We start from the raw sequence: 27,008 nt of genomic DNA, 5'->3' as shown, positions 1-27,008 counted from the left end.
CTCCATGTATGAGATTTTTACAATTCCAGGTAGGAAACTACACTCAGAACTAAGCTTTGAAGTGACGCCTTATCTAAAAAACAGGGTATGGTCTCTAATAGAATTCAGCCTCCAAAGTCCACCATTATATATAGAGGTGAAGAATGTGGGCTTTGGAATCAGACTGCTCTGGATTCAAGTCAGGGCTCAAGTACCTAAGGACCGTGACCTTGAACAAGCTCTTTACCACCCTGAACCTCAGTCCCTTCATCTGTGAAATGGGGCGAAGAGGTGTCTGTGTGCATGTGTGTGTTGTGAGGATTGAACAAGAATGCACATGGAGGGCTTCACGAAGCCTGACATGAAGTGGTTCATAAGTAGTAGCATTTCAAAAATCAAGTCAACTGTAAGTCACCCACCAAGCGAGACCAACTCGGGGCCCTATGTTTTAGTCACATATTCCCAGACAGAAAAATCTTAAACAAATTCCACGAATTCGGTGAAGGTGTGTCATGGAGTCTAGAGGACAATGGAGGTGGCCGGTCAGTGGCCAGGGCCCTGGGCCCCCAAAGCCACCCTGCTTTGGTCTCTTTCACATCCCAGCTACATGATACATTTCATTGGACTACTTCTTGAAAAGTGATGAAAGCCCCTGATTTAACCCAACACCCTCATCTCATAGAAGGCTCGGAAGAGCGTTGGTGATTCGCAGGCACTCGGCACAGGTCTCCTGACTCCCAGTCCTATACGGGCCCGGGCCCCCACCCCGTTACAAATGGAGACAAGGAAAAGTAGAAGGAGACAGTGCTGAGTCAGCTACTGAGTTTCCACACGGTTCTTCCAGTCAGTTTCTGGTACCAAAGATGTCTCTAGAAAGACAGAATCATCTGTTTTACCTCCACCCTTGCCTCAATTTGTCAGAGTCCTGGTTTGTGGGGGGCAGGGGTGCTTGTAAAAAAGATACTTGCCTGGAGACCAGTCCTCCTCTTCTGCTGGGGACCGCTCTTCATGGAGTAGCCTTCACGCTACCCTGCGGTCACGGACCACACCTCTCTCCGTGACCATTTTCTTGCAAACGTAATTGTGGGGGTCCCCAGTGAGAGATTGCAGATGATGTCAGGTTTTCGTCCCTTTTAGCAGCCAAAAATCTCCCTCCAGGACTCGTGCCAGCATTCACTTCCCAGCCTCTTACTTTGCCGCAACCTTTGTCTTCCAGCCTCTCAACATTGCCTACAGCCACATCTACAGCTCATACAGGAACTTTGTGGGCCCCCCTCACTTCAAGACCATCTGCAGACTCCTGGGTTACCAGGGCATCGCGGTGGTCATGGAGGAACTCCTAAAGATCGTCAAGAGCCTGGTAAGGAAAAGCCCTCTCCATGAGGCCTGGGACATTCCTTCAGCTCTGTCCATAGGAATCAGCCTGGGAATCCTGTGTCCTTATCCCCGGGTTCCTCTTACCTAGCATTCTGTGACACTTCTGCGTACCTTCAGACCTTGTGGCTTTGCCTCTCCTTTTCTGACCCAGAGCTCACTCATTGTGCTTGATAACTGAACTCAGCAATCCTGATTTGGACCTTTAGGGCCTACTAATTACTGCTTATACTGTCCTCCTATGTAGTGTTTTCTAATTTGAGCATGGCAAATCCATGACACGCGTGCCACCATTTCCCCCCAACCCGTGCTCATGGCAGACATCTCTAATCAATCACCATGCCTCTCTCTCTTGGGATCTCTTGCTAAACACTTGCAGTACTGCACTGGCCTCAAGAGAGCTCTGTGTCCACCCCAAATATGATCATCAGAACCTTCATTTAGTTCCCTATGACACTCCGGAGTTTCCCAAAATTTGGAGATGACAAAACAAAAGTAAACAAAGTAATGAATAGCCATGCCGGAGGTGGGAAGGAGCATTCACCTGCTAACTCCCGCCCTCTGGGGACAGCTGTGTAGAGCCATGAGTTGTTACAGATTGTGGAGCTAAAGCCAGAGTAAAGCCCGAAAACGTAACGGATTAAAGGCGTATGCCTTGGACAGACCTATGGATTGTCTGTGTTTAAATTACCTAACGTGCCTCAGGCTCCACAGTTCCCCGGCCCATGACATTTTAGATCTTAGTATGGATCCTATGTAAGCACCTCGATGCCCAGGAAAGACCCTCTGCCCAGAAATTGCCCTCCTAGAAGTCTCTATGCCTAAGGGACTGAGACAGCTATCTCTTCTGTCTCATAAGGGCCCATTTTTCTGTATAAAGGAGGATAGGGCCCCAGCTGTGCCCCAGCTTTAGGAGGGAACCTCTTCCCCCCTCCCAAGGAGCAGTGCCTTCCTGTCTTTTGCAGCTCAGGCTGCTAGAACAGAATACCACAGACTGGGTGGCTTCACCAACAAATACTGATTTTTCACAGTGCTGGAGACTGGCTCTCCAAGATCAAGGTGTCAGTCTCAGGGGAGGTCTCCAGTGCAGACCCTCCTCCTGCTGTACAGATGCCTGCCTTCTCACCGTGTCCTCCCCTCTCTCTAATCTCTTCTCTCAAGGGTGCAAATTCCATCATGAGGCTTCATTCCTGTGTCTTAATTACCTCCCAAAGGCTTGGTCTCCACATGCCACCCCATTGGGGGTTGGAGTTTCAGTAAATGAATTTGGGGGGGGACACAAACATTATGTCCTTAGCACTGGCCCCCAGGCCGCAGCAGAACCCCGTACACCCCAGTAGCCCTGCCTTCAGTCCAGAGATGCACCTGTACAGGAACAGTGGTTACTCACACACATGGCCCTCTTCTCTTGTCAGCTCCAAGGAACCATTCTCCAGTACGTGAAAACACTGATCGAGGTGATGCCCAAGATTTGCCGCTTGCCCCGGCACGAGTATGGCTCCCCAGGTGGGTGAGGGGGCTCTGGGGGCAGAGGGTAGTGACAGGGAATCCTGCAGGTCCATCCCACGTTGGGGGCGAGGCGGGGGGAGGGCAGGGGGCCTGGTCCTCTCCCTGGGAATGTTCACCTCTCTAACATGCAGACAAGTTGGGCCCGCCCTGGGTTTGTGTCCTGCCCCTGCCACTAGCTACATAGCCTTGACCTACTTCTAACCCCTCTGGTCAGTCCTAACCACCTTCCCCGATGAATGTAAATGATGTGTCTGGACCCGCCTCACTGCTTCAGGGCTGGAGAGGACAGCAGGGGCAGGAGCGTTTACAGTCTGCTCATTAAGGTCTTTCCTAGCTCAGCCCCTCTAGGGTCCCTTTTCCGTTTGCCCACTTGTGGGAGGCAGGAGTTGCACAAGTGACATTTCCAAGGTGAGTCAGGAAACAGGAGTTTTTGCCACCCTGCCTCTGGGCAGGGGAATCATTCTTTCCTTCCTTAAGAATGAATGGCACAGGGACTGAATCTGGGGCCTGGGCGATGAGGAAAGATTGAGGCTGTGAGTTTGGCACCTGGTGTTTTTTTCCTAAAAACCAAGCTGTCTGTTGCTGAGTGGGTGTGATTCAGAAGAGAAAGGGGCTTGCACTCGAAAGCTCTGGTTTTTCAATCCCAGCTGCCCCACTTACTAGCTGTGTGACTGTGGGCATGCCACCTACCCTCTCTGAGCCTCATCTGAAAATGAATAAAAGTGCCCAGTTCATGTTATTCTTGTGAGTATTAAATGAGAGCTTGTAGAAAAGTGCTTAGCACAATACCTAACATTTATAAATAAATGTTCATTCATGCCATTATCAGGATCATTATCAGTGTTTGGAGGGACTGGGAGAGATCTAGGGATGCTTTATTTGTGTATGTCTCTTTTGCCCCAAAAAAGATTTGAGCCAGCCTCCTGAGCTTTCTTTAGTCCTGAGCCCTGAAAGAAATCTCACCCCTGGCCCAGATACGGAGAGACATGGGTTTGGTTTTCCGCTTTCCCACTCAGGCCTGGGACTGCTGCTCAGTCAGCACTTCCCATAATCCTGGCTGAGCAGGGATGGTTTCCCGCTAACCAGCTGCCTTTGTCCCCCAGGGATCCTGGAGTTCTTCCACCACCAGCTGAAGGACATCATTGAGTACGCAGAGCTCAAGACAGACGTGTTCCAGAGCCTGAGGGAGGTGGGCAATGCCATCCTCTTCTGCCTGCTCATAGAGCAAGCTCTGGTGAGTCCTGAGCCCAAAGGCACTGGGGACCCCCACCCACCAGCCAGATACTTGAGGCCCCTCTAGCACACCCTGCCTAGGAGGCCTGCAACATAGACTCGTGCTCTTCCCGTGCGGGGCACACCCAACATCTCGGTTCTGCCTTTACACAGCTCCGACCACTTGAACCCTGGGAGGAGGGCAGGCACGGGTGCTAGGCAGACCTGGGTTCCTGTCCCGGCCCCACCTTGGCCAGCTGCAGAATCTTGGCCACCCAGCCAGGCTTAGTTTTCCATCTTCTCATTAAATAATAACCACTTGGACGCCACAGGCCAGGCACTGCCCTGGGGGATGTAGTGGTGGCCGGTCCCTGCCCCGTGTCCTGGACAGTAGCAGGGAGACTCATGCTGAGCAAGTATTTACGCAGAGATGCTGTGTTCATGTTACCACAAGTGCTCGGAGGGAGGAGTGCAGGGTTTCATGGGAATATAAGCTAGAACCTGGTGTGGTCCTGGGGGAGAAGGAGGACTTCCCTGAGGAGGTGACCAGGAGAATGACCAGGAATTGGCCTGGTGAGGAACCAGGGGTGAAGGTCCAGGCTGAGGGAAGAGCTCGGAGCGCTTTCTTCATTGGTCGTGATGGGAGGTGGCCATTCTCACCCACAGGGTAGCTCAGAGGCCAAAGGAAAGAAAGCATGCAAAGTGCATACAGTAAGAACTAAATAACTGGTCGTAGTTATCACACTACACAGAGACTTGCCTCGCCATTCCCCAACCTCACAGGCCCACACAGAGTCCCCGACCTCACAGGCCCACACAGAACCAGCACACCCCTTCCCGCCTGACGGCTCATCTGCTCCCACCAGCCCTCATGGCTCGGGCACAGAGGCTGTCTTCCTCTCGTTCTCCCTAGTGCTCTGCGCTGCTTGCTCCCCTCCGTGTTGTGGGGTCCACAGCCCTCCAGCCCTGGGGGCACAGGTGCAGTGGAGCAGAGCATTGGAAGGAAAGGGAGAGGCCTAATCCCCAGGAGGCAGCGGGACCCTCTTTCAGCGCAAGGGGACCGAGAGCCCCCTCATTGCTAGTGCGGCGCTAGTTTGTGGGTGAACGTCTTCAGGTGAGGGAGACAAATTACACCGTTCTTAAGCTCCCGAGAGGAGCACGACTGGAGAAGTCAACAGCCGAACACTGGGAAGGCAGAGGGTGGGACGTGCTGTTGAAGAATGAAAAGCAAAGCAGGATAGTGAGTGCTGGGTGTTGGGAGGGATGTGCTGCTTTTGCAAAGGGTGGAGCCTGATGTCTTCAAGAAAGGAGGAACCGTGGAATGGCTGGAGTGGGGAGGCAAAGGGGATAAGATAGTCGCTGAGGAGGGAGAGGCAGGTAGCCGCGGGCCTGGGCGGGAAACCACTGGAGTCTCGGGAGATGAAGAATGAAGGGGTCGGTTTCTGTTGGTGAAAGGCCCTTTCGGCCTCTGGAGAAGCACTGACCATAAGCAGACCGAGGTTGTTTGCAGCCACCCAGGCCAGTATTCTGGAAGCAGGAGGTGCATGGAGAGGGCAGGAGGGAAGGAAGGAGCTGGGGAGGAGGCAGAACCCAGGTAGAGCCAGAGAAGGAAGCTCAGAATGAGAACCGAAGACTCCTGCTTCTCGTCCTCACCATCCTTCTCGTTGTCCTCACCGTCCGTGTGGGTGAGCCGGCTCACTCCACCCTGGGGTCCCCGCCTCTACAGGGGACGCGTCCCATCTGCTCCTGCAGACCCTTCCCCGCAGAAAGGCTCAGAGACGCACACGGTTTTGCTCCCCCTCCGTAAGGGGTAATTGCCTCTCTGTTCCCCTTTAAATAGACTCTTGAGACGGTTAAGTGTTCCTTTTACGGGAACAGGTTTTGAACACGGTTCAGTGGCCCGAGTTGCCATGGCAACTTAGCCTTCGGAAGTCACAGGGACAAGATGAGGAGGAAACATTGCTCTGTTCAAGGCTTCAGGAAGATGGGGAGAGGCTCCCGGGGCACCAGGAGGAAGGGAGCTGGGGGCGGGCTGGCCCCCGGAAACCCAGGGCCTATGTGTCTCCTGTTAGCACCTTCTCTCACGAGGAGCTGTGACCCGGGGAGCACCAATTAAGCCTCCCCTGTACAAGCCCCCAGAGGCAGACTATTTATTGATGGGGATGTGAGGAAAGGAAAATTTTTTCTCAGGCATCCCTGTCGGGGTGGTCACTTGCATGTATCACTGAAGACAAGAGGATACTCAGGATAAAAGTCCTGTAGAGCCGAGAGAGGCCCCAGCCTGTGGTCCCATCCCCTCCACTCATACATAAGGCAGTGGGAACCAGAGAGGGGAGCGCTCTCCTGGGGTCCCAGGCGCGTCAGCGGCAGGGGTGGAGGAAGGAAAGCCCCAGTTTCCAGGAATGATTCCAGGCCTGACAGAGGCCACATAGCAAGGGCTAGGGCTCCCCAGAGCTGTGCCCGTGCTTTCTACCTGACAACTGGGGGACCCCACAAACCAGACAGTGTTTCCTGAGATGAGAATGAGGCATGACATATGCACTGTTATAATTCAAGAGGGGTACTACCAGCACTCAAGGAAAGGGAGGGAGGGGCCTTCATGACCATCCTCAGAGGAGGGACTGTTTACACTGTGGAACATCTATTCATATGGAGGACTTGGAAGCAGTTAAAAAGAGTAAGGTGCCCAAGTAGCTTTGTGTATGCCCACATAGAAGATGCTGAAAGACATGGTACTGAGTGAAAAAAAACAAATCACAGGACAAAACACACTTTATGATGCCATACATACAAGATAAACAAGAAATAAAACCCACAAAATACCACTGCCTTGCAAAACAAAAATCTAGGGGGAAAAGTATACCAAATAGTTCATCTTTTTCTCTAGGTATCAGGGAGAAAACTGGGATTAGGGGTCGACAGGGACTTTAATTTTATCTGGAATGTCTAATATTTTACAAGGAAAGTATTTTCATGTATTATTATTGGACTAAAAGTTAATTCAAAAAATAGTAGTACCTAACATAAATTAATAATAACAGAAAAACTGGAAGAATACTGAAAAGTACAAACAGGAAGTTTTTTTTTTTCTTTTTTTTAAGATTTTATTTATTTTATTTATTTGAGAGAGAGAGAACACAAGCAGGTGGTGGGGGGCAGAGGGAGAGGGAGAAGCAGACTCCCCACTGAGCAGGGAGCCGGATGTGGAACTTGATCCCAGGACCCTGATATCACAACCTGAGCTGAAGGCAGTAGCTTAACAGCTGAGCCACCCAGGCGCCCCAAAATATGAAGTTTTTTGCTCATTCATCTCACATTGTCTTTTTCTAATAGATTTGTAGGATTTCTGATTGGGGATTCCATATTGGAATTTTTGCTGCAAATACCTTCTCTCGTTCTGTGGCTTGCCTTTTTTTTTTAACCAAGATGTTATTATATCATTAATTTGTAGGTAGGCAAAATATAAATTGAAAAGATTGATTACGTACACAATGGTATATTTTTTTCTCTTTAAGTTGGGTGCTTGTGAATATTTCTCAAAATCCAGGGGGTAGTATTAGTATGGAATCCTCTATACCTGTGAACAGGTTGTTTGCTTGGCGTATTTAATTATGGTCTATAACATACATAAATATATGGAATATGCAGTATTCTCACTGCATAGAGTAATCGAGTCATCCATGTTACTGTGGGTGGGCATTTGGGTTGTTTGCAGAGTGAATAGTGATGCTATTATGAACGAAGATGCCTTGAATGTTCTTGTCCGTTTCTTTTGGTAGATCTACGCTCTCATTTTTATTAGGTGAATTTACCGTGTCATAGAATGGCTAGGTCAGTGTGTGACTAGACACTGCCAAACAGTTTTACAAAGTATTTGTGCCAGTGTATTCGCTCATTCAGCAACGTGGGAGAGTTTTCATTTCTTCACATTCTCATGAACACTGGCTCTGTCTGTCTTTTCCGTCATCGCCATTCTGGTGGGTGTGTTGTGATATCTCATCATGGCTTTGATTTCCCTGATCACCATGGATACCGGGCCTCTTTTCATAGGGCACTGCTGTTGGGACAGCCTCTTTTGTGAAAGCCTGTTCAATATTTTTGCCTGTTTTTTTTTCTTAAAGATTTTATTATTCATTTGATGGAAATCACAAGTAGGCAGAGAGGCAGGCAGAGAGAGGAGGAAGCAGGCTCCCCGCTGAGCAGAGAGCCCAACGTAGGGCTTGATCCCAGGACCCCAGGAGCATGACCCAAGCCAAAGGCAGAGGCTTTAACCCACTGATCCACCCAGGCACCCCTTTTTGCCTGTTTTTAAATCAGGTCATCTTTTCCTTGTTGATTTATATGTATTCCTGATATATTGTGGGTACCTGAATTGTAAATATATTTCTGTGGCGTGTCTTTTGATAAACAGAAGCTCTTAACACTTGGTATAGTTATCATTTTCCCCCTATGTGGTTGGTGCTTTTGTGACTTGTTTTAAAAAAAATCTTTCCTACTCTAAAGTCATGAAGATGTGTTATCTTCTAAAAGTTTTAGAGTTTAACCTTTTGAGGCTTAAAAGACCTTTAAGTCTGTTATCCACTTGGAATTGATGTGTGTGTTTCATGGGAGGTAGAAACGCATTTTCCTTCCTTCCCCAGTTGTCCCAGCACAGGCGACTGGAAAGACCTCCTTCTCCCTGCCCCACGGTGGTGGTGGCCTATACGTCAATAATCAGGGGCCCACAAAGGGTCTAGCCGCTCTAACCTCTTAAATATTTGTTGGGTCTAGCCTGAAATGAATCAGCATTTGTTAGGTATCTATTTATAAGTCCTATTATGTTTTTAAAGGAAATTCAGTTATTAGCAACTTGTATTTCCTGTAGTATCCCCCAGCCTGAGAGATCGTAATGGTCAACAGGGAAATACTGCACAGTCACCGAGTCTTTGCTCAAATTTTGTGTGCTTTTTGAGCCACCGGTCCATTGTTCATTGTGCGGACACACACCAGAAGAGGGCCCTGTTTGTCTGCGTGAGCGAGGGAGGGCCCAGCCCTGGGAGGAAGACAGCCTGTCGGAGGGCCTGTCTGCCTTTGATGGCAGGACTTCCCCGGCAGGCCTCGAGATCGTGTTCCCTGCCTTGGGCCCTGTTGTTCATTCCTTCTCTCCTGTCGAGTGGGCCACAGCCAGAGCTGTGGCTGAGCTTGAGCGCACGGCTTCTCTTACAGGAGGCTCCAGGACAGGCTGGGCCCAAACTCACAGAACCGAGCGCGGTGGAAGCCAGGTTTCTCAACGTTGGCACCGCTCACAGTGTGGGCCAGATAACCCTTTGTTGTAGGGATCTGTCCTGTGCTTCATAGGATGTTGAGCAGCATCTCTGGGCTCCATCCTCTCTCTAGATGCTGGTAGCACCCTCCCCCATTGTGACAACCAGAAAAAGTCTCCAGATACTGCCTATTATTCCTCTAGAGGACAAAACAAACCTCCCCCTGTTGAGAACCACTGATCTAGTGCAATCCCACATTTTGTAGATAGGAAGCCGAGGCCCCAAGAGGAAGATGACTTTCCCAGGGTTACAGCTAGTGCAGGAGTTGGGGTGAGAAGCAAAGACGCTTACAGTCAGCGCACTCAGGGACAGTGGGCTGCTCGGCAGAGCCTTGCCCATGGCGTTGTTGGTTTCTGTTTTGGTTTTGGTTCCAGCTCCACATCTGACTCCTCTCTCTCCTGCTTCCACTTTATAGTCCTTTTCCTTTAATTTTTTTTTCTTATTGCATAACTGAAATGAAGTCGTGGCTAGAAAATCCAGAAAAGCAGAAAAAAGAAAACAGAAACCACATCACCACACGAAGATAGCCACTGTTCACATTCCAAAGGGTATCCTTGCATATTAATAGTGATATTAATATTATTAATTTTATTAATAATTAATTAATTAAAATTAATATTAATTTTATTAGTATTAATTTTTCTCTTTTTTTTACTTTGTTTAGTAAGAGTAATGTTCACTGAGCTAGGAAGGGTGGTTACCTGCATGGGGTGCGATGGGAGCAGGAGATAGGGGTCTCCCACTTTTCACTTTACACTCTTTATTATTATTTGAATTTTGTGCAATAAATATTTTTGCTTTCTTTTCCCTTAAGAGGAAGTACTCACACATTTAACAAATGTACACAATCCTGAGGCATGGGGAGTAAAACAGCAAAGCCCACCCTTCACTGTCCATCTCAGACCCTCACTCCATATCCCCACCTGCTCTTGACCCAGGGTTGTTTTTCCCATCACCCTGACAAAAGACCCCTCCAGCCACTGAGGAAGCACATTCTATCCCCACATCCAGGCACCACTAAGCAGCACCCCTCAGCCCACCTGCAAGCAGTATGTCTTCAGCCCAGACTTAGAGCCCAGTGATGTTCTAGATTGAACATGAGCCAGGCTTTGTGGAAAGGAGGCACCTTGATTCCCAGTAATACCTTTCTGGTACACCACTTTATAGTTTTTTTGTTTGTTTGTCTTTTAAGATTTATTTATTTATTTATTTGAGAGAGGGAGAGAATGAGTGAGAGTGCCAGGGGGGTAGACAGAAGGAGAAGGAGAGAGAATTCCAAGCAGACTCCCCACGGAGCTCAGGACCTGACTGGGGACTTGATCTCATGACCCATGATTACGGCCTGAGCTGAAACCAAGTGTCAGACACTCCACTGACTGCATCACTCAGATACCCCATTGCTTTATAGTTTTTAAGTATTTTGACATCCTTTCAGGTATGTCCCAATCTAGAAAACAAACCTGCTAGCTTCATCAGCACAGCAGGTACCTGGCAAACTTGGTCTGACTGGTGAGAGTCACGGATTCTACAGACATGACTGAGAGTCCCCCTCCCCCGCCGTGGGCCAGTCAGTGTGTGGGACTTCAGGACTCAGAGGTAACTGGACAGGATCCCTTCCCTGATGGCGCCGTTCCCAGTCAACACCTTCAGTCTATAGCATAGAAGGTTAGCTGTCCAGGGATGAGGCAAGATGATCGCAGCATTTTTAACCTGTTACTCAAAAAATAAGAAAGAAATTAAACCTTCCTATTTATTAACACACTGTTCAAAAATGACAGCTATCCAGAGTTGATCAAATAAATACATGTCAGTTGAGGTGTTTGCTCAGAATTTTACTGATGAAAGCTTGTGATTTAAAAAGTTTGGGACGCCTGGGTCGCTCAGTGGGTTAAGCCTCTGCCTTCGGCTCAGATCACGATCTCAGTGTCCTGGGATCGAATAGGGCTCGCTGCTCAGTGGGGAGCCTGCTTCCTCCTCTCTGCCTGCCACTCTGCCTGCTTGTGATCTCTCTCTCTCTCTCTCTCTCTCTCTCTCTGTCAAATAAGTAAATAAAATCTTTAAAAAAAAAATTGGGGGACCACCAGCCACGATCCATAACAAAAGAGTGATAAAGGTATAAAATGGTGGAAACAGGGAGGAGGAAATGATAGGACAGATTTCCTGTTTGAGGGCCATTTTCATATCCTCCATGCCTAACACAGGGCTCTTATGGCCTAAATGAGGGGCATTTTAGCTCTGTTCTAGCTGACAAGTAAAAACATCCCTGTTTATCTCCCAGTCTGTTCCACGATAACACTATTCTGTTTGAGACAGAGACTGCCAGTAACCTCAATCCAAAGCCACACCCTGTCCTTGAGACATGTCATGTTTGTTTCATTACTTGCCAGTAATTGCCAAGAAATTAGAGCCTTGGTTATGCAGTTCTGCACCGATGACTTTTCTGTGGGGAGCCCCCAAGGATAGAATGCCTACAAGCGAGGACTCAGGAGTCATAATGCAGTTTGCTCTCCGGAGAATTACTGGGGAGCAGATGTCTCCAAGCTTCCGGGAAAGGGTGTCTTGGTCTCAGCTGTGGCTACTCAGCACAATCGCTCGCAGAGCTCCTTCAGCATCCCCTGTACTGCATCCTGCCCCGAGGAGGCCCTGGCTGAAACACCAGGCCCAAATCTCCACGCCTGAGTCCAATGTGCAGCCAGGGTGGGGAACCCCTGGTCTAGGAGGAATCTTCTTAGCCAGGGTTTCCAGAGGTTAGCCATTGAGGTATTGTCACAATTCTTGCCATATCTACAGACTCCTAGTCCCCTTGTTTGCAAAGTATTTTTATTTAAATTTACTTTTTTTTTTAAGATTTTATTTATTTATTTGACAGAGAGAGAGAGAGATTACAAGCAGGCAGAGAGAGGGGGGGAAGCAGCTCCCTGCTGAGCAGAGCGCCCAATGCAGGGCTCGATCTCAGGACCCCGAGATCATGACCTGAGCTGAAGGCAGAGGCTTAACTCACTGAGCCACCCAGGCGCCCCTTAAATTAACTTTGTAACTTAAGTTTATTTTTTCATTAAAAAAAAAAAAAAAACCCAGCAACCATTATCTCTTGCCATCATTAGAAAGCAACCAGAGCAATAAATTCATTCAAAATAAAACAGAGTAATGTAATTCCATCTGCCCAGGCCTCTGAGCCTGAGGCCTGCTGTCTGTTAAAAATGGAGTAAGCAAATGTTAGGGAGGGGGTTAGATGTGCTGGGACCAAATGGAGACTTTCTCATTGCAGTTGTCAGAAATTGAGAAGGAAAGAACTTTCTCACCGTGACTCAGTGTTGTTAAATATCATTTCCCTGCATCTCCAATACCCACCTTTTAGGAAATGCCAGCTTTGGAAGACATGACATGCACTGGGGTCGGGGAGTGGTGGTGGGGAGCTACGTCTTAAGCGTTTCTTGGCTGTCGATCTTTCCCAGCTGACCAGACATGACTGATCCAGAATCATTATTCTTTTTCCCCTTGACCCTTCGGGGGCAGGGAGAAAGAGCAGAGGTGAGACATAGTAACATACAGCATTATTCGAGTGAGGGGCAGATTGGTGGGGAAAGACCCCCCCCCCCACACACACACACCCCCACAGATGCACAGAATCAGATATGATCACAGTTTTATTTGGCCAGATTTACAAAGAACTCCTGGAAGTGGGGGCCCCACAGAGCCGGAGCAGATGGACTGTATCACTGTCGAGCTTTCCCACTGCACCTGGAATCCCAGGCCAGGAGGGGCTAGAAGCTGGGGCTCATGCTTTCTGTGCAAAGCTGGGTGTGGGAAGCCTAATTTGTTGCTTGCTTCACGGGCCCTGTACCTTTAGGGCTTAACATCAGCATACAAGGAACACTTCACTAACCATCCATGTGTGTCCATATAAGGAAATGTTTAGAATGCTGGGCTCTCTGGTTAGGCCCTGTACACCCTCCCCGCCCTGCACACTCCTCCCACCAGAATACCAGAGTGGGGTTTCCTAGGGGGCGGGGGGTCCTCTGCCTCCAGTCCCCAGCTCATTTCTCCACATTCACTTGACAAAGACAAAAACATAAAATATTAGTGTTAGTGTAGCTGTCTTTTGGTTGTCTCAAAACTTAGAATATTAGGAAAATAGTGTTCTGAAATTGGTTTGATGATTCCCTTTAGGAGATGGGCTAAAACTGATACATAGTTTTTTCCACCCAGAAACTGGAGCCTAAAGGTAGCATCTGATGCTGTTGTATGTAAATCCGACAGGTGTAGGATCATTGACGCTTTTTTTTTTTTTTTTTTCTGGATATGTATCCTGAATCTGTAGGGTGTCCTTTACACAAGAGAAATCAAGTCTCCAGTTAGCCTCAGGCTGAGTGAGTTGGGAACCTGAGGTTTTGTGGTTTTTGGTGGAAATCCCTCACAGTCAGGGGTGCCTGGCTGGCTCAGTCAGTGGAGCATGTAACCCTTGATCTTGGGGTCGTGAGTTCAAGCCTCATGTTGGGCAAAGAGTTGACTTAAAAAATAAAAATTAAAATTAAAAAAAAAACTTAAATCAGTAGTTAAAAATATTTCCCCCCAAAAAATGAAACGAAGGAAAGAAATTCCTCATGGTCCATGAGTTTTCACAGCAAAGAAAAAATTTTAAAACTGAAGCTAATACAGAAAATAAAGTAGTCATCCATTGAAGAATTTGTATGAGGGTCCCTTACAATAAAATATGTTTGCGGCCCGATTCCAAAACATCTTCACTTGTACTCGCTCTGTTGACAGAGCACAATTTCACAGTAGCTTTTGGTTCTTATTAATCATCTCATGATCACTGCCCTCATAGCCGTATGGTGTTAGGAGTTGTCCTAAGCAGCAGGAATTATACGCATGAGCGTGGCACTCGCTAAGTCCAAAAGTGGCCTGATGGCAATGGTCACTCACTAGCTCCTTCCAGAAAGAGCCCCATGCAGAGAGCCCCATGTGGAAGCAGGAGCAGACAGCAGTTCCCCAGCAAGGAATTCATTGAATTCCTTTTGTGTGGAGCAGTCACACTTCTTCACACTTTAGAAAACCCATTATGGTTGGATCCTGGTTCCAAAAAAAGAAAGGGGGGGGCTATAAAAGGAACATCTGAGAGACAACTAAGGACATTGTAGTATCAGCTGCGTCTTATATGATTTCAAGAATATCTTTGAATGCCTGCGCTCACAGTACTGAGGATCCTCTCAGTTTTACTGCTGAAGTAGCGAAGACTGAGGAAAACAATGACTTCTACTTGCTGTCGGTGATTGAGTAAAATGCACCAAGTCAAAGCAGAAATGGGAAAAGAACGGGTCACTCTGACTATGTCAAGACTATAAGGATGGGCATTGTTCTTTTGGGTACTTTATAGATTCGGTGTTTTTCATAACAGGATTGAAGAGGGGGGAAGAAACTTCATTACGGAATCTGGGAAGTTAAGAAGAAAAAGGGTCACTTAAGCAGACAAGGTCACAGTGTATAAGGAGGAAGAAAAGTTATGAGGGTTTTTTGTTTTTTCCAGCTACTTCTGCTAGTGGGTGAGATTTATTTTGGGTAACATATGCTTAGGAGCTACTTCTGACCTCATTTGTTTTTAATTTATAGAGGCATCTGCCAGTGCTAAACTCAGCCAGGACTCTCCTGCTGCCCATCCATTTGATTTATAAGCAGGAAAGATCCGTGTAGAATCGTGGAAAGGCAGATGAAGCCAGGAAAGCTGTCTGGTCCAAATTAGAAAGAGACTGCACGGGATTGTGAATAGCCAGCGGGCCACGTCAGCTGCCCTCTCCCCTCCCCCCCCCCCCCAGCCACAGTGGGGAGGCTTTCCCTCTACCTCAGGGTCTTTTAGGGAAAAGAAAACAATAATACCTTCTCCCTAGGTGCCATTTAAGAGCAATGCCTCAAGCCCAGCTTTTTTGAGGGTTGCTGCCTTTCCATTCTTGTTAAGGGTGGAATTTACTAGTAGGTAAAGCATTAGGGAAGAAAATGGCAGAGCTGATTTTCCAGGTAGCAGCAAAAGCACCTTCATACAATTATAAATCAGATCATGTTACTCTCTGGCTTAAAACTGACAAGTGGCTTCTCTGCGTACTTAAAATTCTAGCTTCCAGCCGTGACCCACAAGACCCAGAAGATTCAGCCATGCCTACCCCCACCCTCATTCATCTCTTATGACACTCTCTCCCTGCAGCCTCACAGCAGACTTGGAAGGTCAGGGTACAGATAAGAAAACCAAGGAGCACTGAAGGTCTTGGTCAGAGTATGGTGAGATCCTACAACCTTGGCTTCTACCCTTATGCTTATTGACATTGACTTCCTTGGTGTTATAATTCAAGGGGCACCAAGAGGACTCCCCCTCCACCCTAGACAAAAGCATTCTTTCCCCTTTCCATCACTGTCTGAAATTCTATTAGAGACTTTTGATTTGAAAGGTTACCTGATCTTTAAAAGTGCCACTAAAAACACAAAGTCTGCTGAGATGGGTTTGGAGAAAGCCAGTACTTTAGTGGGTAATCATTTGTCGAATAATTTTGAGAAGTAGGGTGGTCACTCAGGCAAGGGTGTGGGGAAAGCATAGGACTCCTCCAGGCCAAAACAAAGACAAAGACAAAGACAAACATTAAAGGAGAAGCTCTGTAAGATGTTGATAATATATGCTAAGGGATGAAAAGAGATTACAGCAGAGTAGGTGCTTTATGCCCTATTATTTTATTTTTTTAAAGATCTTTATCTGAGAGAGAGAGAGAGAGAGAGAGAAAGAGAACATGAATGGGGAGGAGGGGAAGGGGGAGGGGAAGAAGCAGACTCCCTACTGAGCATGGAGCCCAATGCAGGGCTCTATCTCAGGACCCTGAGATCGTGACCTGAGCCGAAGGCAGAGGCTCAACCAACTGAGCCATACCTCATTATGTTAAAATACATACTTAAATGTTACATGTGTAGAAGAACCTGGCAGGATAAAGCCCAAAATTTATCAGTGATGACCCCTAGGTGGTAGGATTATAAATTTCTTCCTTTAAAAAAAAAAAAATGCATGGGCATTTTCTTTTCCTTCTTTCTTCTTTTTTTTCCCCACCCCAAATATGAGCATAAATACTTGAGCAGCAAAAAGAAAGGAGCTTAGAGTAGCAACTTTAAAAACATATCTGCGGAGATGTCCCATACAGCATGGTACCCAGAGTTAACAATACTGTGTCTCATACTTGAAAGCCACTGAGAGAGTAGAACTTATAGGATCTCCCCAGCACCACCACCGCAATACAAAAGGGTAATTGTATGAGGTGAAAGATGTGTTCTGGTAACAATTACCCAATCATCCAATCATCACAGGGACACCTGGGTGGCTCAGTCAGTTAAATGTCTGCCGTGGGCTCTAGTCAAGACCTTAGGGTCCTAGAATTGAGCCTCTCATGGGGCTCCCTGCTCAGCAGGGAGTCTGCTTCTTCCTCTCCCCCTCCTACTCCCCCTGCTCATGCTCACCCTCTCTCACACTCTCTTGCTTTCAAATAACTAAATAAAATCTTTAAAGAAAAAAAATCACATTGTGCACCTTAAAGTTACACAGTTTTGTATGTCAGTTATATCTTAGTAAAGCCTGGGGGAATATCTACCAAATTAACAGTTTTTCAGGGGACAGCCCTTGCCTGAATTAAATATTAGGTGAATTTTCAGAAGAAAATGACAAATATCAGCTCAATGAACACATAAAAAGTAACTAGAATGTTGGTGGGGGTGGGTGTTTTGAGAGATCAAAGATAACAAATTTGTATCTTCAGTGCCCTTGCTCCTCTGCTAGCTCAAGGCAGGCAGTCATAATCGATCCCGCTGAGCCTGAACGTGTTGTCAAAATCCTCTCCCAAGGCAGCCACTGTCTCAGTCAGGGGTGGGACTGGAGATGACCCCAGGGCCGATGCTTGCCTTATGCTGCCTGCCGCAAATCATGAGAAGGTCTCCTTCCTTGAGATGTTTCCCTTCTTTCTTTTGAAATATTACCATAATATATTGATTTTTAAAGAACCAAATACATCTACCAGAAAATGATCATTATAAATAGTCAGTCTCTGGTGTCTGTGGCGTGCATGGCGCCCGCTAGGCTGGGTGGACAGGATACTGTCTTCCTAAACCCCTCATAGCAATCCTGGGTGGTGCTTTTTGTCACCTCTGCTGGAAATCATTAGCCCCTTCCCCCAAAATAAACAAACCCTGACAAGATGACGTTATCCCCAAAGAAAGCAAAGTAGCCCAAGACCCCTGGAACCTGCTCAGGCGTCCTATCTTCTCGGCGCCAGAATGCATCCTGCTTTGGTATCTAGGAGGCAACCAAGATGCCCATGTCTTCTTGGTCAGATGCAAAGTCTAATATAGACAGCAAGGCAATATGGCAAAGCGTAGAACACGAGCTGGATATTATTAACCCGTCAGCTAGTTCTGTTTCAAGACAGCATGATTCAAGGAAGACCGTGGGTCTTTGTTCCAATGAAGACTCAGACTTAATTCCATTTTTTCCCAGTCCATGAATCTGCTGATTTCTCACTCCAGTGATTTGCAATGAACATCGTTTCCTGGGACCTTTGCTGTTGCATTGGCCACATTGCAAGGCCAGGCCCTCCCTCCTAACACCCAGCTTATAGCGTGTGCAGCTCAGTGATTGGGAAGGAGATGTCTTGTGGGGGTTGGTGCCCACTGGACCTAATAAGGAGTAAGGGAAACTCAGATGGTAAGAACATTTACCACCCAGTAGGTTCCAAACGGCCACTTGCAATTTAAAAAAAAAAAAAAAGTCAGAGTTCCCATTTGGAGACTTGCTACAGGCACTCGCTCTTCCTGCCTTTGTCCTCAGGAGAAGGATATGTGTCTCACTCTAGGCTGTAGAGCTTGGCAGTAGAGCCAAATGAAAGAACAGGGTAAGGCTGGTTTAGGAAGGTGGCCCAGTGGCCAGGCCCAGGTCAGCAAGAGAATTCTGAGAGATCTCAGCTCTTTTACGCTGCCCACATCCAGAAGAATACAGTGCCTTACAATTAAAGGAGTGTCACTAAGTCTGGAGACCGTTACACAGAATCAGACCAGAAATGCATCAAGAGCCCCAGGAAAAGGCAAAGCTGAGTTATATGGGTTTGTCCCAGCCTGATGTCAGCCTGACTCCCAGATGCATCTTTGGACTTAGAAATCCTTGGTTCAAGTTTTGCCTCTGTACATAACAGCTACGAGACTCCAAGGAAGAGATGAAATCCTCTCAGCCTTATTTTCCACACCCCCAAAATGCTGGGGCCAAGGGCAAGGATCCCCTGTCTTTGAAAGTTCACATTCTGCCACTTTGCTTTTACAATGGTATCTTACAGTGGTTCCTGTTTTCACTAACCACAAGAAATCCAAAGAGGATATTGCTTTCAGGGAAAGCAAGAGCAGCATTCAGCTGTTGTTTTGCAGCAAGTCTCTCTAGAGGCAGCACGAGTGCCCCCCGCCACCCCCCACCGAACTCTGCCCCAGGAACTATGCTCAGAACCTAGCATCAGCCCGCCAGCACTCTGCACTGTGCTCTGTCTGGGCTTCATCTTAATTTATTTTGCACATTCCCTAGAAAGATGTGTCCTGAGGTAGCGGAGAAGCCTAAGAGAGGTTGTTTTTAAGGTCTAGGAATGTTCGAATTTTTTCCATATAAATTAGGGATCATTGCTTTGCTTTCTGCCACTGGGGTTAGGAAAGGTTTCATTAGATCGCTCTACTTCTGCATAGCAGGGGAATACCTATTCTGATTTCATGATCTTTGTCTCAAGTGAGGTGATGAAGGTAAAGTCACCAGGGCTTCATAAGCAGGCCCACAGCTCCCGTGAGTCCCTTCTCTCCTGTTCCCAGAGCAAAGAGGCTTTGGCCCAGTCTTTTCTGCAAGTCCACAAGACCCAGAGCCTAACTCCTGACTGCCTGCAGCCCTGTCGGCCTGCCCTCCCTCAGGAGCCCCAGCAGATGGTTTCCTGCTCTCCTCACACTGGTCTGGATCTTGTCCCCCTCGGCCTCTGCCTGCGAGTGCACAGTTGCACCTTGCCTGTGGTTCGGGACCTGACTCATTCTCTCCACCCACCCAGGGCGCTCACCGGCTCTGTTCAGCGCACACCTTACCAAATGCCTATTCTCTGCCAGGAACCTGGTGTCATTGTCCCACCTCCCAGTCTTCGGAGCCCTTTGTCTCCCAGTCACAGGTGTCCTGAGCTCTTCCCCCACTACATCGGAAACTTCATTCAAATGTAGTTTTTCTGGTCTTCCCTGCCCTCAGAGTTTCCTGCAGCATCCAGGCCCCTCTGCACCCTGTGGAGGACCCCCATCCTCATCTCTATGCTCTTAGGCTGCGTGTCAGGTCACAGAGCAAGTGCTCGGAGGATGTTTGGTGAAGGGAGGAAGGGGCAGCACCAGGTGCATAGGAGTAACCTTCTTCCCTACACCTGGTTTGTCAGGTGGCCTGTCATCTGTCTTCAGGTGGACACCAAAGTGCCCAGAATTTATCAGTCCCACTTTGATTTCTTTGCTCCCTCTCTTTCTTTGGTCTCATAGAGTCCAAAGAGCTGAAGTATGTGTAAGGATCTGGTCACCTTGAGAAATGCCCACCCACACCTGCCCTTTCACTGATTTATTTCCCTCCCCTGGAGTCAGTTTTCATCCTCATGAAGATGATTCCCAAATTCAGATCCACTCCCCAGATTCTAGGGCCCCACACGTTACCTCTCGTTCCCCGTTAGACATCTTCTCTTGGATGTGCACAGACATCAGACATTCATCCTGCTCAGATCTGATCTCCGCTCCCTGCCGCCTGCAAACTCACTGTGGCCTCAGACCCTGTCAACAGGTGGGCGTGGGTGTCCTTTCCTTTTCTGCTCCTGTATCCCATCAGACAGCAGGTCTCTGACATCTGCCCCCTCCTCTCTGTCTCCTTTGCCACCACTCCCTACTCTTTCTTGCTCCGACTATCTCAACACCTCTTTCCTCCCCGTCCCCCACCACAATCCTTTCGCTCTCTTGCAGCCCGAAGGTGAAACTGCCAATTTCCCTGATGGAAACCAGCAAGGTGGCATTCGGATGCCTGAGTGGCCTTTTAAGATCCTTCCTGATCTGCCTCCTGCTTCCCCCTCCTTCCTCATCTCACACTACCTCCCCCAGCACCAGAAGCTTTCGTCTTCTTCAGCTGTCAGCCCCTTGCCCTATTGTTCCCTCTCGCTCCTAGGCCTTTGCAGAAAATGTTCCCCCTCACCTGTCCAACACTTACCGCTGGGTCGGGTCTCAGCTTAGTGTCCCCTTCTCCTGAAAGCCTACCTTATCATCCTCCCCAAAAACCTGGGTTGGTTGCCCCTCTTATGTATTGCTCTAGCCCCGTGCATGCCCCAACTGAAGCAATTCCCACAATTTTCCAACTACTTGTTTTCCTCATCATCTTGATAAGCACCATGCATCAGGTCTGCCCCACTCACCATTGTGTCTCCAGCATCTTGCCGAGAGACTTGTGTATAAAATACATGCCTACCATTTGTTGAAATGAATGATTTCTTTTCTGCTCAGGCTATATCCTAGTCCAAAAGGAAGTGTTCGATTTAGATCTTGCTTGATCTCTATTTGATAGACCCATGTTCTCTATATTCTTCTATTTGGCCTCTCAGGTCAGGTCAAATGTGGGTCTTGAATATAGCTGGTCCTTCCAAGAAGACACTCTCTCAGTCACTGTTTTCATGGGATGAATCACAGACTTTAGGGCCCTGGACTGGGGCTAGATTAGACCGTTCAGCCCACAGACAGCTTGGCGGGGGCCCTGATAAAGACTCCAGTAAGTTTTTAAAAAGAAAACCACTGTAGACTGGAGGGTCCTGGAAGACTCCTAGGAGGTAAAGCTTGAATGGGGCTCTGAGGGAAGGATAAGGATGAGTAGAGGTTGGGAGGCTGGAGAAAGAATTAATTTATAGGTGCAAATTGGCCACGTGAGCGGTCCTCTTGTTTACCGTAGTATCAAACCAGCAGATCTCTGAAAATTAGTGGCCTGCAAAGAAATTACTTACACAGATTCAGGTTGGGGTTTACCTCTGGGGATCGGAAAAGAGAGGTTTCAGTAATTCCCTGTTTCTTGGGCTGGAATGTGCCTCAAGACTCTTCATTCTTCAAACTGTCTGTATATGTCACAACTTTTTAAGTTTAAGGAACGTTAGTAGCGACAACTAAAAACCCAGTGAATACAGCAACAAATGATATGATCCTATCAGATATGAGTGAGGCTAAAAAGTTTCTCAGGTGATGAGGTTTTAAGTAATCTTCTCCTGTTTCTGTTTTTGATAATTTTACTTCTTTTTTCCAACATGTGTATGTATCATGAGGGGGTGAAATAATCCATATTTCCTCAGGCTTTGCCCACACGGGCTGCCATGGAGAAACCATGGGTATCAAAGTGAAGCGGCCTTTGCCCTTAATTCTGTCAGCCCTACTGCTTCTTGAACGCCACATGAGCCTGGGTAGGGAGCGTCACCTCCTCGAGAGTCTCAGTGCTTTGGCCTGAAGGATGGAGACTGTAAGTTTACCTCCTAGAATATTCTGAAGTGCAAAGCAGATGACGGGTACAAAGCACCTGGCACAGAGTTAGCGTTCAGTAAGTGCTCATTGCCTCTCCTTCCCCGAAGAACGAAGCAATTATGTTGGTATAGGTTCTCGCTTCTAGGGAAAGACCCTCAGAGACCATTTAATCCGACCTCTTCATTTTGTTCCATTTAAGCTGTTCTTAATTGCACATGATAAATCAAATAATACAGATGAGCTTATGATGAGAATCATCATTCTAAGCCCCATTGCACCTCTTCCCACCTGTATCCCAGCCCCCAAGGCAACTTGTTTTCATCATTTCTATTTCTAGCTCTTGTCATCGTTCTCTCCATGATACTTAATAATAGGAGGAGAGCTTCTGTTTCTTAATTGGCAGCTATAGACACGACTTACTGACTCCCTAGTTGGAAAGATGAGATTTCAGCTCATTTACACCTCTCCCCTCACTTCCTTCTAATATTTGATTGTTACTTATTACCTCTGATGCTTCTCTTGTAATCAGAGATAATATACTTACACCACCGTGGCTTCTTATTGTAACAGTATTTACTGTCTTGACTCCTGTCTGTACAAGATGAGGAAATTAACATCCCCAACTTCACTTCTGACACTTCCACAAACTCATACCCGGTGTCAGCTACACTTTTACTTCTCTGTGCTCAAAGCTGTATTTTTGTAACATTTGTATTTTCTTCTGCATCTGTAACTTATCCTTCAGTTTAGCTTAAAGAAAACAGAACAGGGGCACCTGGGTGGCTCAGTGGGTTAAAGCCTCTGCCTTCAGCTCAGGTCATGATCCCAGGGTCTTGGGATCGAGCCCCGCATCAGGCTCCCTGGGAGCCTGTTTCCTCCCCTCTCTCTGCCTACCTCTCTGCCTACTTGTGATCTCTGTCTGTCAAATAAATAAATAAAATCTTAAAAAAAAAAAAAAAAGAAAACAAAGCAAAAACATACACGATTTGCGTTGTTAAATCTATGCAGATATTTATTCCTTGCTAGACAATGTGGCATGCTAGGAGTTCATTTCATTCTCTCTAATGCCAGCTCAAAACCCCCAAAGCTCCCTATTTTAAAGTTAAAAAGTAGTTACTTTCAGAGTTTTTTCAAATCAATTTTTTAAAAGTAATATATGTTCAATGTAGAAAATTCAGTATATACATAAAAAGTAGGGGGAAAAAACAGGGAGAAAGAGAGGGATAGAAAATCAAGAACAGCTGCAAATCCCACCACTTGTAGCATTTCTTTAAAATGCTTCATATAGTTTACACAGGGTAATCAGTAAAACTGAAGAGAAGATACTTTCATTAGTAGTAAAGGGAAACGTGCAGGCCCACATAAGATGGGCCCACATCCTAGAACAAGAGAGATGCTGTCCTAAGTGTCAATTCCTTTATATGCTGCAGACATGAAGTTTTCATTGTGCATGTTTACTGGGCATTTGCCATCTAACTGACACTGGGCTCACTGTTGGGACTCAAATATGGTCAAAAATAGACAATATCCCTACCTGCGTGAAGGTTACATTCCAGTAGGGGGAGGTAGACGTTAATTGAACAGTCATGGATAAACAGTCATGGATAAAGTATTAAAAAAATTGAGTTCAAAAGTTGAAAAGAACTTGACTCTTTGAGAACACCTAAGGAACCCACCCAGGCTCAGCACTCCCCCCTTTTTTGAGGGGGTCAAGAAAGTCTCCCTTGAAGGAATGGTGGTTGACTTGAGATCTGAAAGAAGAGTGGGAATTTACTAAGCAAAGAGAGTGTGGGCAAGAGGTAGGTTTAGGAGACTTCCAGAGAGACGGTAAAAATTCTATGATGTGAGCACAGTTGGTACATTCAGATAACAAAAGCTGTTAGTTATGGCTGCAGCAGAAGGAGCCAGGGGCACGTGGGGAAGAAACCCACTCTCCGGTCACTTCACATGCCAAGGGCTGGATGGGTTCCTGGGCACAGTAGAAGGCCAAATGTGGATCCTTTGAGATAAAGATTAGGTAAGGAGGAGGTTGACCCGTTAGCGTAGATGCCCACGACAGAGGCTTGTTGGGCTCCCTGACCCAAGCCTTTGTGTGCTCTAAACTGGACATTTTTATCAGTTGCAATGGCCTCATCTAAGAAATGCCAAACAGATACCTTCCCTGAAAGGTGTTGCGGGGTTTGTAGCCACCTCATTATGCAAATGGCCACATAGCTCATCCTCTAGAACCTTTCAGGCAGATGCTTTCCCACCTCTATTAGGAAAGCACATTCTTCTGTCTTTCCTCACCTTCATTAACAAATTGCTTTAGGAAATAGAGAACACACAGGAAGTACATGCCAGAAGGAAGTTCCCCTTGCCCCAAAGAACCTCTGGTCCTACAGTTGTTAATTGGAGGACAGGGGGATATGCAGAGAGGGATAAATGGAATACTCTTGTCCCTCCCAAAGAAATCTGAAAGGGAAGCTCATCTTGTAAAATGAGTAAAGCAACAACTTTGCTCTTATTGTAGAGGACCCAGAACCTTCCTCCTTCCTCCATCCCCTAAGGTGGCACCCAACGTCAATTTTATTTACATTAATAAAATAGAAAGCTGATAGTTCATGCGATAGGCAACTTTTCTAGTAAGTTCATGCAATGGGTAGCTTTTCTAGTAAGAAATTTCTAGGGACAACTGAAATTTTTGGAAGAAAAGAGGAAACATAGGAAGACTTGTCAGCGGAGCTATCATAACCAATCCTCTGTTTAAAATACCTCCATGGTTTCTCACTGCACTTAAGATAAAATCCAGACTTCATACCATGCCTATGACCCCACATGATGTGGTCCCTCCCTATCATTAGGGCCTCAGTCTAGACCGTGATTCCCAGCATGGCATACTATGCTCTGGCTTACTTTCTGCCCCAGGGCCTTTGTACTGGAATGCTCTGATCTCATATCTGCATGGCTGGTTCCCTTGCTTCATTCCATCTTTCAAAAGTCTCTTCCTCCAAAGTTTTCTCCTAATCACCCTTCCTCAAACAGTCCCCTCTCCATTCCCAGTCCTCTCTAGCCTATTACCCTGTTTTCTTTCATTACTATCTGAACTTTTCTGATTTGTTTGCTTGCTTTTATCTGTCTATCAACTAGCACATAAATTCCCTGAGGGCAAAGATCCAGTCTAACGTGTTCAACATCATATCTGCAAAGCCTAGAACAGTGCCAGACACTCAACCAGTATTTGTTGGATGAATGGATGTAATGGTATTCTCATACTTGGAGGCTAAATATGTGGCTAAATGAATTTATTCATCTAAGAAAAATATGAGCTAAAATATGCATTCGTTAATCAATAATTATTGAGAAACTGTTACATCCTAGGGGATGTTAGAGGCAAAATTAGAGACAGCATCCCCACACGTAAAGGAGCTCAGAGTGTTATGGTGGCCAGCGGGAAGGAATGTGGAAAGAAGCCAGAGACAGGAGGATTTAATGGTCATGGGAAGTGAAGAAGAGAGAGGAAGTGAGCCCCAGGTTTTAGGCTTGGGAAGGTAAGGAGATGGTCATGTGATTCTGTGAGCAGAGGAACCCTAGGGAGCAAGGGGGGGAAGGGTCAACTTTGGAAATGAGGTGTTGAATATCCAAGTGGTGATATCCAGCGAGGAACTGGATAGCCACGTCTGGAGTTTGGGATTGGTGAAAGGAGCCATGTCCTTGATACATATAAACCCCCAAAACTCACTCGAGAAAAAAATTGGAATCCTGAATCGTCTATTAAAGAAATCTTATTTCTAACTTCAAAACAAAACAAAACAAAAAACAAAAAACAAAAAAAACTTCCAACAAAGAAAACTACACATGCAGATGGTTTCACTTGTGAATTCTCCCAAACATTTCAGGAAGAAATAATAACAATTCACAGTTTTTTCCAAAATACAGAAAAGAGGGGAACTCATCCTAATTTATCTTACAAGATCAGCATTATCCTATTATCAAGACCAAAGACATTTGAAAAGAAAACAGCAAATCAGTGCCCCTCATGAATATAGAGTAGATATCCTCAACAAAATATTAGCAAATCAATTACAACAGTATATTAAAAGCATCATGTATCACAACCACGTGAGGTTTATGCCCAGAATGCAAGGCTGGTTCGTCATTGAACATCAATCAGTGTAATTAGTAAATTAAAGAATATCGTGACCAATAAGCCAAGTTTTAGATTATATGATGAATCCAAGGGCCTATGTTTAGAAATAGCAATCAATACCAGGTTATTTGATTTAGTGGTTGCGAGAGACATAGCTTAAAAAAGAGGGAAAATTTCCCCTCTGGCTAGGAAATTAAGAATGACACTCAGGCAGGGCCCTTTGAAGGGTTCACTCGTTTTGTCCTCTGCTAGCCTCACTTCAAGGAGTGACCCAGAGTAAAAAAGGAGTTTGGAGGTTCCCCACCGTGAGCGGCCAGCCTTCCGGATTTCTAGGACGGCACGTTCCACCCATGTCTGGAGAAGGCAAGCCACGAGCACTCACAATCCTGATTTTCTCAGATGCTGAGGATCCAAGAGTGCCAGAGCTGAATGAAGTCTGGATCTTACCTAGTCCAAATCCCCACAGTTTAAGGAAGAGAAACCAAGAGTCCTGGAGGGTGGCTTCTCTAAGTCCCCTTACCCCATCCCCCGTTCTGAAATCTAGTGATCACAAACTGGCCCTGGGACAGCAAGCCCATTAGACTCTATCTCCCAGGCCTGTCCTTCCCAGATGTTTCCCTCTTTTCAAGTGGTCGTAAAGCTCACTTTATTTGCATAACAAGTCGCCATCAAAACCCATCTGTCCTGGGTTCTAGTTTCTCTTTTCTCAGTAGTTGGTTGTCGACATGGTGGGTTGGCAGATTGGCCCAGCCGCCTACTTGGAGCCTACAGGCTTCACAGCCCAGTCCGGGCTCATCAGCTCTGTTCCATTCCTCTGTCACGCACATGAAATCCTCCACAGACTCTTCATAAGATTCTAATGGAAGTGCATTGCACGCTCATTATGTGTCAGGGGTTATGCTAAAAGCTCATGCGTTCTCTCACTCAGTCTTTACAAAAACTCATTAAATAAGTACTAT

General features: G+C 46.7%; 1 protein-coding gene across 2 annotated transcripts in view; it reads left to right on the top strand.

Annotated features, from left to right (window-relative positions):
* CYFIP2 (cytoplasmic FMR1 interacting protein 2) overlaps positions 1 to 27,008 on the top strand; it is a 104,905-nt gene that overhangs the window by 64,595 nt on the left and 13,302 nt on the right. For both annotated transcript variants that reach the window (XM_080804178.1, XM_080804179.1), the window contains 3 exons: positions 1,196 to 1,339; positions 2,769 to 2,859; positions 3,966 to 4,096. In XM_080804178.1, the coding sequence (XP_080660304.1) occupies positions 1,196 to 1,339; positions 2,769 to 2,859; positions 3,966 to 4,096 (366 nt within the window). The remainder of the gene's footprint in view (positions 1 to 1,195; positions 1,340 to 2,768; positions 2,860 to 3,965; positions 4,097 to 27,008) is intronic.

The sequence above is a fragment of the Martes martes genome (genome assembly GCF_963455335.1).
Source record: "Martes martes genome assembly, chromosome: 5".
Taxonomy (NCBI): domain Eukaryota; kingdom Metazoa; phylum Chordata; class Mammalia; order Carnivora; family Mustelidae; genus Martes; species Martes martes.
Note: the sequence above shows the minus strand (reverse complement) of the source record. Positions and strands in the feature narration are given on the sequence as shown.